We start from the raw sequence: 15,734 nt of genomic DNA, 5'->3' as shown, positions 1-15,734 counted from the left end.
CCACAACATCACAACAGTCAACGTTACACAAGATCACATCAGTCAAGGTTACACAAGATCACAACAATCAGGGGAATTACAAGTCCACAACATTCACAGTCATAGTTAGAATAAAGGAGCAACAAAACGAGTCAGTACAAAATCCTGACAGTCGGGGGGAAAACAATATCACAACTTAACAGACGCAATAAGAACAATACCGTAACAATCAAGGCAATTAACAGATCACAGCAGTTTTAGTAAATACAAGTTCACAGAAATCAGGATAAAAACCAGATAGCAGTAGAGCGATTGAGTACAGGATAGCATTATTCAGGGTATGTTACCATAAGATTACAACAGTCTAGGTAAGCACAAGACAGCAACAATCGGGGTTCATGAAAGATAACAAAATCAGACTTTATACAAAATCACAACAGCCAGTGTAATTACAAGTTAACAGCAGTCCAATTGAAAACAGGATAATATTATTCATTGTAAATACACAAGATCACTACGAGAAGAATAAATACAAAATCTCAAACGTTCAAGGTAAATAGTCATGGTTTGTACATGATAACAACAGTCATAGTTAGTTATAGTCTATATAACAACAAGATAACAACAGTCATAGTTAGTTATAATCTGTATAACAACAAGATAACAACAGTCATAGTTAGTTATAATCTGTGTAACAACAGTCATTGTTAGTTATAGTCTAGATTACAACAAGATAACAACAGTCATAGTTAGTTATAGTCTAGATTACAACAAGATAACAACAGTCATAGTTAGTTATAATCTGTATAACAACAGTCATTGTTAGTTATAGTCTAGATTACAACAAGATACCAACAGCATAAGTGAAAATGAGATAACAACAGTCATACTAAGAACAAGATAACAACAGCCAGAGTGAGAACAAAATTACAGCGGTCGGGTTGAGAACAACATAACAAAAGTCAGAGTAAGGACAAGATTACAACAGTCATAGTTATGTATAGTCTAGATTGAAACAAGATAACAACAACCAAAGGGAAAACAACATAACAACAGCCAGAGGGAGAACAACACAACAACAGCCAGAGTGAGATCAACAGTCAGAGTAAGGACAAGATTACAACAGTCAGAGTGAGAAGAAGATAACAACAGTCTGAGTGAGAACCAGATTACAGCAGTGGGAGTGAGAACAAGATAACAACAGCTAGAGTGAGAACCAGATTACAGCGGTCGGAGTGAGAACAAGATTACAACAGCCAGAGTGAGAACAAGATAACAATAGCCAGAGTGAGAACAAGATAACAATAGCCAGAGTGAGAACCAGATAACAATAGCCAGAGTGAGAACAAGATAACAATAGCCAGAGTGAGAACCAGATAACAATAGCCAGAGTTGGAATAGCAATGTATAGATTACGACAAGATAATAGTAGTCAGAATACAAATCACAATGCTGAGCAAATTAAAGAGTAAAACTTTAAGATTCGGTTCACCATTGAGTGTTTGCAAATATGGACGTTTTTACAGAAAAGTATAGAAAAACTTAATTGTAAAAAGGAAACAATGTAATATATATTACACTGCCTCCACCTACATATCATCCATTGACTGCAATGAATACAATATAATTTATTGTAATTGAATTATCAATCAAATGCAAGTAAATTAAGGAGATAAAGACAAACTTGCTTGTATTTGATAGTTTCTTCTGTTTCAAAAACCTGAACCTGTGAACATTATTACCTACATAACATAAATGCAATAGTAGTATAGGAAGCATACATATCAATTTTGTAAAATACAAACATTTTTTTTATTTATGAGCATTTTAAAGCTGACTATGCGGTATGGGTTTTGCTCGTTAATGAAGGCCGAAAGGTGGGTGACCCATAGTTTTAAACTATTGTGTCATTCGGTCTCATAATGAGAGTTGTCTCATTGGCAGCATACCTGCCAACTTTTCAAAATGCCCATGGGGGTTTTGCTTGCAAGATGGCTGTCGTAGTCCTAAAAAACCTTCAAGGGGGCCTTCAATTGGCTTTTTCATGCTTGTATAAGCCTAGAGTCATTGTAAGCTTAACTTTTTTGTTTAAAATTGTGGACAAAATGGGAAAAATCTCCCGCAAATAGTGACAGTTGGCAGGTATGCGGCAGTCATAACTCAATTTCTTATTTTTATATTAACAGTTGAAACCATTATTTGCATCTTAAATATTTGTATGAAATGTTATTTCCGGCTTTCATATTTGTTTGTACATTTTTATTTGGCCACATTATATTACTGTAATACTTGGCTATTTCTTTCCAGAAATAATGCTATGACAAGTATAAATAGTGGATTGCAGTTAAGTCTTTTGTGATATACCAATTCCCCCAAAAGACAGTGTAAGAGCCTGGTCTAAATTTCTAATTTAGCAATGCTATTTACTACTTCACAATGTAACAGAGTGTAATGGTATATTTAGATTCGAGCTACATAACTTGTCAGATTGCTGGATAAGTAAGCAGGTGCAAAATTAACAAACAATAGCACACAAAACACAACACAGAAAACAAGACTGAGCAACACGAACCTCACCAAAAACTGGTGGTGTTCCTTTATTGCATATGCATGTATATGCATATTGCTCTTCAATTTCGTACTTTACTTGGCCCTTTTCTCTTTTTTGATTCGAGCGTTACTGATGAGTCTTTTGTAGACAAAACGCGCGTCTGACGTAAATACAAAATTTAATCCTGGTATCTATGATGAGTTTATTTGCCTCATGAAAAATAAAGTGAGAAAATCGTGAAATTACGTTAGATTATCGTTCAAGTAGCTTAGATTTCTTTCAAAATATTTGGTCATGAGCCATTTAGTTGACCTAGTAGAATATATATATAGTATACGGATTAATATTATTCGTATATCAAAGGTTTGTTTTCAAACATATTGATATGCATATCATAACTTAAATACAAATTATAAAGCACTAGCAACAATGTCTATATAAATTTTAATACATCAGCAAGATTTGTTATGACAAACTTTTTGTCAACGTGATCTGGAACTTTGTCCACATTGTTACTCAGCAGTACACTGGGCATTCCAATATTGCGTGGCCCCGTATAATCATTATCTGTATGATCCCCAACGTGTAAGGCATCTGGTGCTGAAATACCACTTATCTCTAAAGCCTTTTCATATATTGGTGACTGAGGTTTAGCATGGCCTACAAGTCTAGAACATAATACAAAATCAAAGTAATGTAAAAGTCCTAAACTCGATAAAACAGTCTCCAATCTTTCATCAAAATTAGATATAACGCCTAACTTAATACCTTTTGATTTTACATCTTGTAAAACGTTTTGAGTATTTGGTAACACTTCCCACCCTTTATTGGTTTTAAAATGTAAGTACAGGTGTGTTGCTACCTTCGACAATGCCTCGGTATCTGTATAGCCACTAGAAATGAAAGTTTGTTTCACCAGTTCGTTCCACCACGCATGTGATGTAACCCCACTAGAAACTCCATAGTTTGGATACTTCAAATTTTGTTCTTTCCATTTAGTTCTAAAAGATACGTCTAGTTTTTCGGGGTCAGCATTAATTCCATATATAGAGGCTGCAGAGGCATACTGGTGCCCAACTCCTCCCAATACACGGATAACTGTATTTGTCACGTCAAGAGTCAACAACTTTATCATGGCTACTGAAATAAATAAAACAAAAATATAACAGTATACCTGTTAGTTATCAACATGATCAAAAAGTAAAATCTCAAAAATACTGAACTCCGAGGAAAGATCAAAACAGTAGGTCTCTAATCAAATGGCAAAATCAAAAGCTCAAACACATCAAACAAATGGTTAACAACTGCCTTTGGAATGGACATTTTCTCATGTAGAAAATTATGAATTAAACCTGGTTTTATAGCTAGCTAAACCTTATAACTTATAAGTAAATAATGACTAGTTTCTTTCGGCTTATTTTGAGGCTGTTCTTCCTCATGAATAGATTGCCGTGCAATTTAAATGTAGCTGTAGTTGGCTAAACTTTTAGGATATTTTTTATCAGTCAAGCGTCGCTGATGAGTCTTTTGAAGACAAAATGCGCGTCTAGCGCAAATACAAATGTTCAATCCTGTCAGTGGTATATGACGAGTTTATTCACTCAAGATAAATCACCACGAATCCACGTGGCAACCATGGCAACAATCAGCACTGAGCCCGCCAGGGGTCTGACGATATCCAAATTAACAGTCACACCGTTCAAATATCAATAAAACGTTTCATATTATATACATGTATGTATATGTGGAATAGAGAATGAAAAAGGAACATGTGACCATGTGTAAAGAGACAAAACCAGATCAATATAATTTTTGATTATTTGAGTTTGAACCCCGCTTTTAAGAACCATATTTAAGCTATTTCGTTGCGGTCATTTTTTATTGGTTGGGGAAGCCGGAGTGCCCGGAGAAAATCTCCGACTTTCGATAGGATTACTGACAATCCTAGTCAAATAAAATCGGAGTCGCCGAGTGCATCCGCACGAGCGGGATTCGAACTCACAACCTCAGTGTTGACTGGCTATAGTGATTACAATAGTAACTGCTTGGACCACTCGGCCATCGAGGTCCCAAAACCAAATCAAAGAGCATAAAACAGCTCAAGGTACACAATGAGTCACTAGTCTATGGGTTCTTCAACGAAGCGAGAAAATGTCGCACCTAGAGGCCCCCGGGATTTGTCTGGCCCCTAAAAAAATCCTGAGTGTTTCACTTACGCAGCGAGATGGACGCCACACTAAACTCGGAAACATATCAATGAACCATTTTTTTTTTTAAACACAGAAGACTGTTAAAGGCTAGACCTCAAAGTTCCTGGTCGTTTATTTTAGAACTACTGCCCGACTGGCAGTTACTAACAGTGAAAGTTATTATATAAAAAAATCTTTCTAAACAGTCGCTGCCTGGTAAAGCAAACGAAAATATACATGTTTAGTCATAAATTACTGCAACATGTGCAAGGATTATCCTTGATAACCGCTCGGAATCCCTATTTTACGACGTTTCTTATTTTTATTAACAAATTGATGGACATTTTTTTTTCAAAGGATTTAAATGTTTGATTAAAATGTACTATATATGACATATTTCCGACCGTGCAAGGGCTGTATAGCCAGTCAAGGTCGTTAAAAACTTCCATTTGTTGTTGTATATGACATATATAAGTTGCAAAACTTGTTTCCCAATCCACTATAAATAAATATGTTTAAACTATATATATTTCCATTTATTTCTTAACATCCTTTCCAACAAAAAAATACACTTTTCCTCCTTTTATGGCCCTGTATAACAATGAAAAATATGGCCAAAACGGCTGAATTCAGCATGGCCCAACTGGAAGTGTGGACGAAACGTCCTGCTTGAGTTTCTGTATGATGTTTATTGCTCAGTTCTTTAGTTTAAAACAAACAGCGAATTCCCACTGAAATAGTCATTTTATATTCTATATAAAAGATTAAAAGTTCCTGTAACCACTATAAATATATGTCTCTGGTTATAGTAGTCTCATATATTTCCTTAATTTTGTTAGCACATTTTAATCAATCACTAAATATATCAAGGGACATAACTCAGTATACATTAATGACAATCATTGCTATTTTTTGTAAGTTAGAAAACGTAAATTCGCAAACTTATCAACCAATATCATCAAAGTTTATCATTTTAAACTTTACAATGTTAAATAATAGTTAATGATAAAAAATAAATGAATTTATGCAAAATTGATACCGTAAGGCAGGTGCTCGCCACTTTCGTTGTCAAGTTAGAACATGCAGAAGAGGAAGTGAATAATTTAGAAAATTTGATTTGATATAATTAAATTAAGTACAAATAAATTAATTAAATAGCAATAATACAGATAAATTCTGAGTTTTTATGAAGACACTTATTAACGTTAGTGCAAAATAGTACTTAAATAATTTTAAAACAGCAGATAATTATATTAAAGAGTAATTTGGCACGCAGTAACTATCATGGCGGGTAAACAATGACAACAAATCGGCCGAAAGAACTTTACAAGCTAAGAAACTTCATTTTTAATTGAGGATATGACATAGGTGAGTTTGAACAACCATTATCTATCTATTTATACACAAACTTACAGAAACTAAAAAGACAATATGAAATATATGCTCCGATGAATGAACTTGATAACATGTATAATTTTATAGGATGCACAGGTACCTGTCATTCCTGTGGTAGGATGTCATCAGACATCAATAAATCAGTTCATACATGTACATGCAGTTGTATTAATAAGTGCACGTTGATGACCCATATCTCAAACTTAGGCCTGTTTGCATAACTTGTCTCTAACACACCTTAATTATCGCTTAGTCAGAGATTACTCTGACTTCCAACGGCTGTTTTGCCAGACAATCGTCCCACGACCCCAGCTTGTCTGGCAAAACAGCTGTTAGAAGTCAGAGTAATCTCTGCCTACTTATTGCTTTTCAAGCCATGATGGCTAACTGGAGCATCTGTCCGGCTTGAATTATTGACGTCATACAACAATCACATTTACATTTTGCCTTGTGTCATCAGATATTCGTCTTCTTTACTTCTTCTGTATTATGAGGTCAAAATTTTACTGGAACCTGTGTGATGTCCAGTAATGGGGAACAAATAGCGATAAGGTGTACATGAAGGAACATGGTCTCAAGTACTAAAAGTCCCAAATAATTATGAGGTCTGGTAAGGCTATTTAAATTTTTCATGGGACGTCTAGCCTTGCAAGCCTTCATAATTATTTAGACTAGTCTCAAGTAGCAGTCTGAGGTGCTATTTTTTGTCATAATTTCTTTCTCATTGCTTTCAATTGGTGTCAATAAGCCACATGATAAGGTCTATGTCCTATTTAGATAGCAGATGCTCTTTTCTTTTCATTTTCATTCTGTTAAAGAAAGGTAGTGTCTGGGCATCCTGCATGCAGAGACAAGAAGCCAAATTGACATTCATACATTGTACATGTCATTTACATAGGCTATGAGTGATAGCATCCAGTGGTATAATAAAATGTCAATGGATTGGGAATTTAAAGGGAAATATACAAGGAAATTATCAGTAATTTGCAGATTTTGTGAAAAGAATCGCTAGAAACTGAAAGAAGAAGAAGATTGAGATTTTTTAATAATTTTTATTTATTAGTCATGTTTGTTAAAAATACACAGTAAACATTCCAAAAGAAAATAAATTTGTTTGTAAGCACACTCCTTAACATTGAACAATGGTGAATGGTGTTACTAGTTTAAAGACACACTGCTAATCCATTCTCATCTAAGAGTACTTGCAGTCAAAAGCAAAATTAGAGTTGCCAATAAATTCAATCATTTGTCAATACAATTACATCCATAAATAAATGCTTTGACACCAATTCACCCCTAACCAATAACTGAGTGAAATAATCTATTCAAAATATGGGTTAACTTGCCTATGGATACATTAACTCAGACCATAGGCATAGCGAGATTATATCCTCATCACTCTTTGATGAATTAATGAGATGAAACATTGAACTTTAATGAAAAAATTAGAGCAAATCTGGGAAAAATCATTTAAGGCATGATTTTACATCTCAAAGTCAAAACTTGAGGATTTTTGTGGGATTGTAAGAAAAATTTACTTATACAAGTAATTTTTTTAGAAAATTAAGGGGAGATTATTCAAATATTATTTATTTACTTAGGCCACGTTTTTTTAATTTGTTGGTTTACGGATATTCCCCATAAAAAAGTCGGGTCGGTCGGTAGGGAAAAAAATAAAAAAATAAAATATTTTAAGACAGAAAAATATGCAAAATAAATATATATTTCACCTTTCTAACAATATGTTTGTTTATATGCTATTTTGTCATCATTTCTTAACTTTAAGTTCGATGAAATATTATTGCTCAGCTGTCATAAACATCGTTTGACATTGTTTAATAATTTCCCGTAAAAAAGGGGAGTTGCACGGACAAAGACGAAATTGAATCGTCATTGCACAAACAAGAAAAACAAATTCGCGTAAATCTTAATCAATTTCAGAAAACTTTGTGAATAATGAATCTTCAAGCATGAAAACTGAGAAAGAAAAAAATGTAAAAACGTTGTACGAAAATAAGTTTCAACACAAGTGTCGAAAAACGTCAAAGACTCTTCCACTGGTAAAATGAGAAAAATTGGGTTAATCTGTTGTCATGCATTCCCGTTTTTTATCCAAATGGCCGATATTTTTTTAATTTTCTATGAAACAATAAAATTCCAAATGATCTGTTAGCATTCAGTACTTTAACTGATGTGTTCCACCTGTCCACATTTGGACAAGTCTATTTCTCTGAGATGATGCATCTTACGGACTGATGACAAATAAGGGAAACGAACTTATGGTGTAATTGGTTTTAAACACCGGATTCATTTCGCAAAATAAGTTGCGCAAACGACATTTCAAGGTCAGTTATAATTGATTTGTCTATTTATAGAAACATAAACTGGAAGTTTTATTTTTTCACAACAGAAAATGTTATCACTTTTGTTAGTGATTAATGCATTTGATTTGATAAAAAAAATATTTTAATTATTTTTCAGGGATAATGCATTTGTTAGGGTCGGCGGGAATAAAAAAACATGAAAAGTCAATTTTATTTTTATTCTGAAAATCGGCAAAATCAGGTCTGCAGATCCGTAAACCAACAAATAAAAAAAACGTCTTCAAGTAAATAAAACTTGTACAAGCAGTACCCCTGACTGTAAGTGGAAATCATGATTGAAATAGCTCTGGAAAATGTCTAAAAAAGAACTATTTTGTAGACCAAGGTGTAAATGGCAAAGTGGAGAATTTGCCTATTTTCGTGAAAACTATGAAAGATACATTTTTTGGAGATATAAACTATATGCTATGGTAGATAACAAAAATGATAATAGAGTGACAAGATCTACAAACAGGTCAAATTTTGATGATATATATAGCTAATCATCTTTTTAATTAAGAATGATTGCCCTTATTAAAATATCAATTTTTAATACTCTCTTTTGAGTTCTCGATTGGTTTTACACTAGTCATTTTTGGTGTGAGCCAAAGCTCTGGGTTGAAGACAGTACTTTGACCTATAATGTTTTTTTACAAACTGTGACTTGGATGGAGAGTTATCTCATCATGCTCATTGGCACTCATACCACACAGGGGCGGATCCAGCCATTTTTGAAAGGGTGTCCCAGTGGTTCCCAACCAGGATAAAAAGGTGGTCCTACCACTGGAACCCCCTCCACTGCCACATCTTCTAATATCTACATTGTATTGACAAAAATAAAAGGAAAGAGAGAAACTCAGCTGTTAACAGAAAAAGCAATACATGATCGACAACAAAGAGATTTTTTGTCATGAATTCTTTTCTAACCCTCAATATTGGAGAGTGGCCATTGTTAATGATGTAAATAGACCTATGTTAGCTAACATATATGGACACAAGCTCTAGTTTATACACGTAGTGGTATTTAAAAAAGATAACAATGCATTTATTGAACACAAGCAGAAAATGTGAACACTAAATAAATGAATTGCAGTAATATTTTGATGGTTGATAAAATAGAATTTTTTAAGGATCATAAATAAATATCCTGCATTTAATTGAAAATTTTCTGTTGATTGATAGGTGAACCAGTTACAAATACCAGTTAAAACACATCACAATGTTTATATTTCATCAGAGTGGCTAAATGAGTACTTTGTATAACATTTAGCTAACCTAAATTGATTTGTACTTATAAAATGTCAATAAGGGACACAAACAAGGTTATAAACAGAAGTTTGTTTAAGCATACAAAATTTAATTTAAAAATTATTATGTTTGAATGTATAATATTATTACATGTATAGAAGTTGAAGGGTATTAAAGGTATATGTATGCAAATCTGTTATTTTAAAAATACATTAGATAATCCATATTTTTGCTGGTAAGAGTTTCATATGGCACCCTGACCATACTAAATATTTATGAACACAATAATGTATTTCAGTCCTAATACTTCCGTGGGGTGCCATATACAATTCTTTCAGTAGCAATGAATTGCCTTTAAAACAAGAGTTGATCCAAAACATTTTTCTGAAAAGTTGATATCTAATGATATCACATACAGATTTTTCAATTAATGTTGTTGTTTTTTTTAAACTAAAAAAAAAAAAAAATAATAAAAGAAAGCATTTTCAGATTTTCAAAATTATTTAACAGTATATCAGTTACTGAGTTTATATTCCTTCATGAAACATACATGGTGTCTCATAGACATACACTGAATTTTGAAAAGCATAGACCTTAAAATGCTTATAAATTTATGTCAATGAATGTAATAAATTTATGCAATTGAATCTTTTCTGAAAATCCAAAGTGAATCAATGCAATACATCTCTCCATGTAAAATGTAGTAAAGCAGTCACATTATTTGGACTATTCTCCATGATATTATATTACATGTACCAACTTTGTATTTGATATATTCACAACAACAATACACCTCTATAAAAAGATTGAAATGAAAGGTAATTTACAATACATATTCCTCAGTTATTGACAAAACTATAACATTTGAATGATCTACAATAAGTGCTAACAGCCAAGCATTTAGAATTTAATTCGTCAGATTTATACTTGGATGACTGCCATATCAACATTCATATAAACCACCCCTGAATTTTAACTTCAATAAGAAGGTTTGGTATTTAAATTGTACCAATCTTTTACATTTGGATAACTTCTATATTGTATGTATGTCAATTTTTTAAGTTAGTGGGATTTTGATTAGCGTTGGAATTTGTGATATACTGGCATTTACTACTATGGTATGTTACTGATAGCTCTTTTGAAATATGTTTTATTTCTTAGTACTAGTAGAAATTGTAATCACATGTGCACCTATTAGTGTAATACTTGAACAATCCAGGTTTAAACATGAATCAATTCCAATGTTTATATTTGCTGACAAGAGATCCCTGTTTATTTACCAATCTTGAGAAGTTCCTTTAAATTTAGTCAGCATTAAATCTTGCAAACATCTACATTAACATGTTTGTGAAGAGCTTACCCTATATTGTTGTTAATTGTATACAGTGGATTCTTTTATTTTTATTGTTTACCAATTTTGGTTGTTTGAGGATAACTTGCATATTCGTGGATATCTAATTTCATGGTTTTGGCAAAGCCTTTATACACCCCTTAAGAAAATTTGTGATTTGTCGAACATTTAAATTCGCGGTTCTTCTAGAATTGCATCCTGAAAATGCACAGAAATTGGTATCAAACAAATATAAATGAATCCACAGTCATGAAAGTAACTTTCAGATAATATTTTTATCTACATCTTTGTTTGGATTAATTCAAATGTGAAATGAGGCAGTTTAATTTAGTTTTGAAACTTTTAATCAGAAACAGTTATCATTTACTCACCTAACTCATGTAACTGTTGTTTAAATTACATCTATCATGTCTATATTCTTTTAATTATGAATAAAATCAATTAATATTTGATATACTCAAATACAAAAAGGATGCATAGATTTAAATAACATTTATATACATGTAATATAATCCCTTCTTAATTCCAAAACATTTTCACATTACAAACAAATCAATGGAAATATTTATGTTTATAAATATGTATGGGCTCATATTCATCATATTGGAAACGTCTATATTTTTGATTTTTCAATATGAAGCTATGACTAATACTACTACTGTATATGTAAACTTTTGGTATTTAGATATTTTTTTAGAAATCCTTAAAAGATATACAGTTACTGCATAAGGTGTCATAAATTTTTCTTGAAATTAAATAGTGGTAATTCAAAACTAACCTTGCACATTTTCATCCAATAGACGCAAAGCTGCCGCCTACTACAATGAAGAAGACTCCATCCAGGGGAGGGCAGTCAAATCTTCCAGTCCCTAAGACATCAAGAGGCTCCCCTGGAAGTTCTAAATCTGTTTTGAATGGAAGAGGAAGCCATTCACGATCTTCAGAAGACATACCACGACATGTGCAACTAAGTTATGGAATTGGAGGGACAAAATCACCACAGAGGAGAGCCATTTCACCTGGAAATGAAGCCAGGTTCACTGTGGCAGATCAAGGTAGGCAAAGAAGTTTGATTTATGCAAAAAGACCTGTTTATCTTATTTCTTACTGATTTACACACAATAAGAGTTAATGTGGTTGAACAGAACATAAGATTGAGATCAGGATTTATTCTTTTGGTCATACCTGAATTGTACTTGACATTTTCTTCAGCTTACAGAAGGTTTTAGGATGGAGATCATCACCTTGTGCATACCCGTAGCCAGGGGGGTTTAGGGATGGGTTTTTTGAGACGGCCCCCGCTCTTGAAAACAAATAAGCATGGTTAAAGTCAATGTTCTGTTCGAATTGTGACTGTTAAAGTCAAGTTCATGATTCTAAATAACAACCCCCATTGGAAATTCCTGGCTACGGGCCTGTGGTGTATATTTTTTCGAGATTTGTGGCATGACATAACAACCTTTTCAGGCATAATATATTATTGAGTTTTATTGTCTGTTACTCAGTTAGCAAATATATATAAATGTCACAAAGATATGTGAAAATACATATTCATTAGTACATGTATATATATATATATATAAGAAAATTATTAAAAGATAATAACGGTTTCAATGCATCACTTTTTTACTAGTACTTTCACTGCTTCCGCAGATCTTCAGGTAATGTGACTTGTATATAAATAAAACAATTGATTGACGTTAACAATAGTATGACGTTAACAAATACAAGGGAGACTACTTATGTCATAATGTCATTTTAAGATTTTAAAATGTTATGTTAAAATTAGAATATCATTTATCTTTTAATCCCGGGTTGAGAATGTTTATGAATAATTCTTCCTTCTTCCTCCGGAGGAAGAAGGAAGAATTATTACCGGAGGAAGAAGGAAGAATTATTCATAAACATTCTCAACCCGGGATTAAATGATAAATGATATTCTAATTTTAACATAACATTTTAAAATCTTAAAATGACATTATGACATAAGTAGTCTCCCTTGTATTTGTTAACGTCATACTATTGTTAACGTCAATCAATTGTTTTATTTATATACAAGTCACATTACCTGAAGATCTGCGGAAGCAGTGAAAGTACTAGTAAAAAAGTGATGCATTGAAACCGTTATTATCTTTTAATAATTTTCTTATATGTTACCAGCATACGGACTTTACGTAACTTTTTCTTATATATATATATATATTTAAAGGATGTAGCAAGTCTTGTATTATTTATTATAAATTATAATTTTCAGTTTCCAGCTGAATTTAATTGAATTAATAGTGATTTAAAAAATAATCATCCCTCTTTCATGTAACCTCCATGTTGGTTGCTGTTTCTGTTCTACATTTATCATTTCAGTGGAATTTGAATTCTAAAGATGTAATGTACCTTAATACCTTTGAAAATTAGTTCTTTGAATGAAAACATTCACAATTTTTGGTTTACGTTTTAAAGAAAATACATGCTTTGAACAAAAAGTGACCAATATTTAAATTCTATGATTTTGATGAAAAAAAGAACACACCTATATATACAATGTAGCTAATTAAGTGACCTTACCTTAATTTAAAAGGGCCCATCCTGTAGAAATCTTGAAAATACTTATTTGCAACCACATGTATAGTTACAAAAAGAATGACAGTAAAATTTGTGTTTTGATATTGAAACATCTTGTTGTGACTGGATGATTTATTCAGAAGTTTCACGATGACTTTTCTTTAATCCAGCTTAAAAATGACAAAAGAAGAGACTACAGCAATTTTTAATCATGACTTTTATCCTTCTAATTAGATTGTCCTCTCCGTTAACAATCATTTTAAGTTCAGACTTGTTTCAAAATTACTTTGAAATTGAATAAGATGAGTTGAAAAGATGATTCTGGTTTCTAATTAGAGGAACATTAAGGGCTTGATTTAATATAGGGTAAACAGATATGAATTGAGTTTTGCTTTTAAAAATATTTTCAACTCATTTGAACAATAAAAAGCAATAGATCTAATAAAGCAATGTTTAAAATATAATAAAACAGAACCAGTTAATGTTTAATACCAATTGATAGTAATGTGTGTAATACAAATTTGATTTGTATGAGTGTCCTTCTTGGGCCTGTGTAATCTATGGGATTAAAAGATTACTCAAAATTAGAATGACCAGTACAATTATTAAAACTTTGATTTTTAATGATAAAAGGTATTTAATAGAAAAAAATAGAATAAGGATGACTCAGTTTATGATAGGTCATAGTTATTGTGATTGAGCATGATTTGAGGAGAAAAAAATGTTTCATGAAACTAAAATTTTGATTTGTGAAAGGAAAGATGGATAGTGTTCTAAAGAGGGAGATGTGCAAACGAGGACATTTAAAAAACTTTTGATTGGATAAGAAATAACAAGATTTGAAAACATTTTAATGAATAAAACTCCAAAAAGGAAGAAAGTGTAAAAATTGATTCATTATAAAAAAAAAGTTGGATTGCCGTTCAGATAAGTTATATATAGTGCTAAATAAGTGCCCTTTATTTTGGAATACTGTCTTTATATTTTTATGTTGAAATAATTCAATCACAACAATGTTTCCTTCATTAAGAAGACCAACAAAGTATAGACCAATATATATTGATGGTTATCATGTAAAATCTAAAAATGGTAGGTATTAAAGTTATAGTCTGTTAAATAACTCTCTATAAACTTTTGTGGAGGTGTCTGTCTCAAGATGCATTTATCACTTTTTGTGATAAATATAACAGTTTACCTATTTTTTGTCGTTAATCACGAATTCAATTATTCAATGAAATAGATTTTTTTTTATTATTTTCATATGATGATATGAGCAAACTAAGAAATCAAGCATCCTCAAAGTAGCAAAAAACAGAAATAGATTTCTCTTATTTTTGTGCTATTAATATTTTCACATTTCATATCACTAGTGAAATATCTGTTCTGAGAAAAAAATGACCATGCCTGATGACAAAACATTTGAAGAACGCAACTTTCTTCAAATGTTTGAAAAGGAAAAATAAAAAAAACATTAGAGAAACAGATTCCACCTCTATAACTCATATGTCATGATCATTAGAAAAACAGATTCCACCACTGTAACTCATATGTCATGATCATTAGAGAAACAAGTTCAACCACTGTAACTCATATGTCATGATCATTAGAGAAACAGGTTCCACCACTGTAACTCATATGTCATGATCATTAGAGAAACAGATTCCATCACTGTAACTCATATGTCATGATCATTAGAGAAACAGATTCCATCACTGTAACTCATATGTCATGATCATTAGAGAAACAGATTCCACCACTGTAACTTATATGTCATGATCATTAGAGAAACAGATTCCACCACTGTAACTCATATGTCATGATCATTAGAGAAACAGATTCCACCACTGTAACTCATATGTCATGATCATTAGAGAAACAGATTCCACCACTGTAACTCATATGTCATGATCATTAGAAAACAGATTCCACCACTGTAACTCATATGTCATGATCATTAGAGAAACAGATTCCACCTCTATAACTCATATGTCATGATCATTAGAGAAACAGATTCCACCACTGTAACTCATATGTCATGATCATTAGAGAAACAGATTCCACCACTGTAACTCATATGTCATGATCATTAGAAATACAGA

General features: G+C 32.0%; 2 protein-coding genes across 22 annotated transcripts in view; one reads left to right on the top strand and one right to left on the bottom strand.

The window, feature by feature from the left end:
• Nucleotides 1–2,962: 2,962 nt before the first annotated feature.
• LOC134707555 (haloacid dehalogenase-like hydrolase domain-containing protein 3) lies at nucleotides 2,963–13,767 on the bottom strand. 4 transcript variants are annotated; one of them, XM_063567429.1, is made up of 2 exons: nucleotides 13,639–13,767; nucleotides 2,963–3,670 (listed from the first exon to the last, which is right to left on the bottom strand). In XM_063567429.1, the coding sequence occupies exon 2, from the start codon at nucleotides 3,663–3,665 to the stop codon at nucleotides 2,964–2,966; it is 702 nt and encodes a 233-aa protein (XP_063423499.1). In that variant the 5' UTR covers nucleotides 3,666–3,670; nucleotides 13,639–13,767; the 3' UTR covers nucleotide 2,963. The 4 variants fall into 4 exon arrangements, with proteins under 4 accessions (XP_063423499.1, XP_063423500.1, XP_063423497.1 ...); XM_063567430.1 differs by having other exon boundaries at nucleotides 2,963–3,667; nucleotides 13,639–13,729; XM_063567427.1 differs by lacking the exon at nucleotides 13,639–13,767 and adding an exon at nucleotides 5,759–5,814.
• The window catches only part of LOC134707553 (centriolin-like), an 83,410-nt gene continuing 73,624 nt past the window's right edge, over nucleotides 5,949–15,734 (top strand). For 17 of the 18 annotated variants that reach the window (XM_063567426.1, XM_063567409.1, XM_063567410.1 and 14 more), the window contains exons 1-2: nucleotides 5,949–6,087; nucleotides 11,877–12,131. In XM_063567426.1, the coding sequence (XP_063423496.1) occupies nucleotides 11,900–12,131 (232 nt within the window). In that variant the 5' untranslated portion in view covers nucleotides 5,949–6,087; nucleotides 11,877–11,899. Of the gene's footprint in view, nucleotides 6,088–10,727; nucleotides 10,844–11,876; nucleotides 12,132–15,734 lie in introns of those variants that run through there. The other variant, XM_063567408.1, reaches the window with a different exon arrangement.

Source organism: Mytilus trossulus, chromosome 2 (assembly GCF_036588685.1).
Source record: "Mytilus trossulus isolate FHL-02 chromosome 2, PNRI_Mtr1.1.1.hap1, whole genome shotgun sequence".
NCBI lineage: Eukaryota > Metazoa > Mollusca > Bivalvia > Mytilida > Mytilidae > Mytilus > Mytilus trossulus.
This window is presented reverse-complemented; position numbering and strand designations above follow the sequence as displayed.

Excerpts from the sequence above, each read along its gene's own strand:
- LOC134707555 (XM_063567429.1), bottom strand. The coding sequence starts at position 3,665 with ATGATAAAGTTGTTGACTCTTGACGTGACAAATACAGTTATCCGTGTA.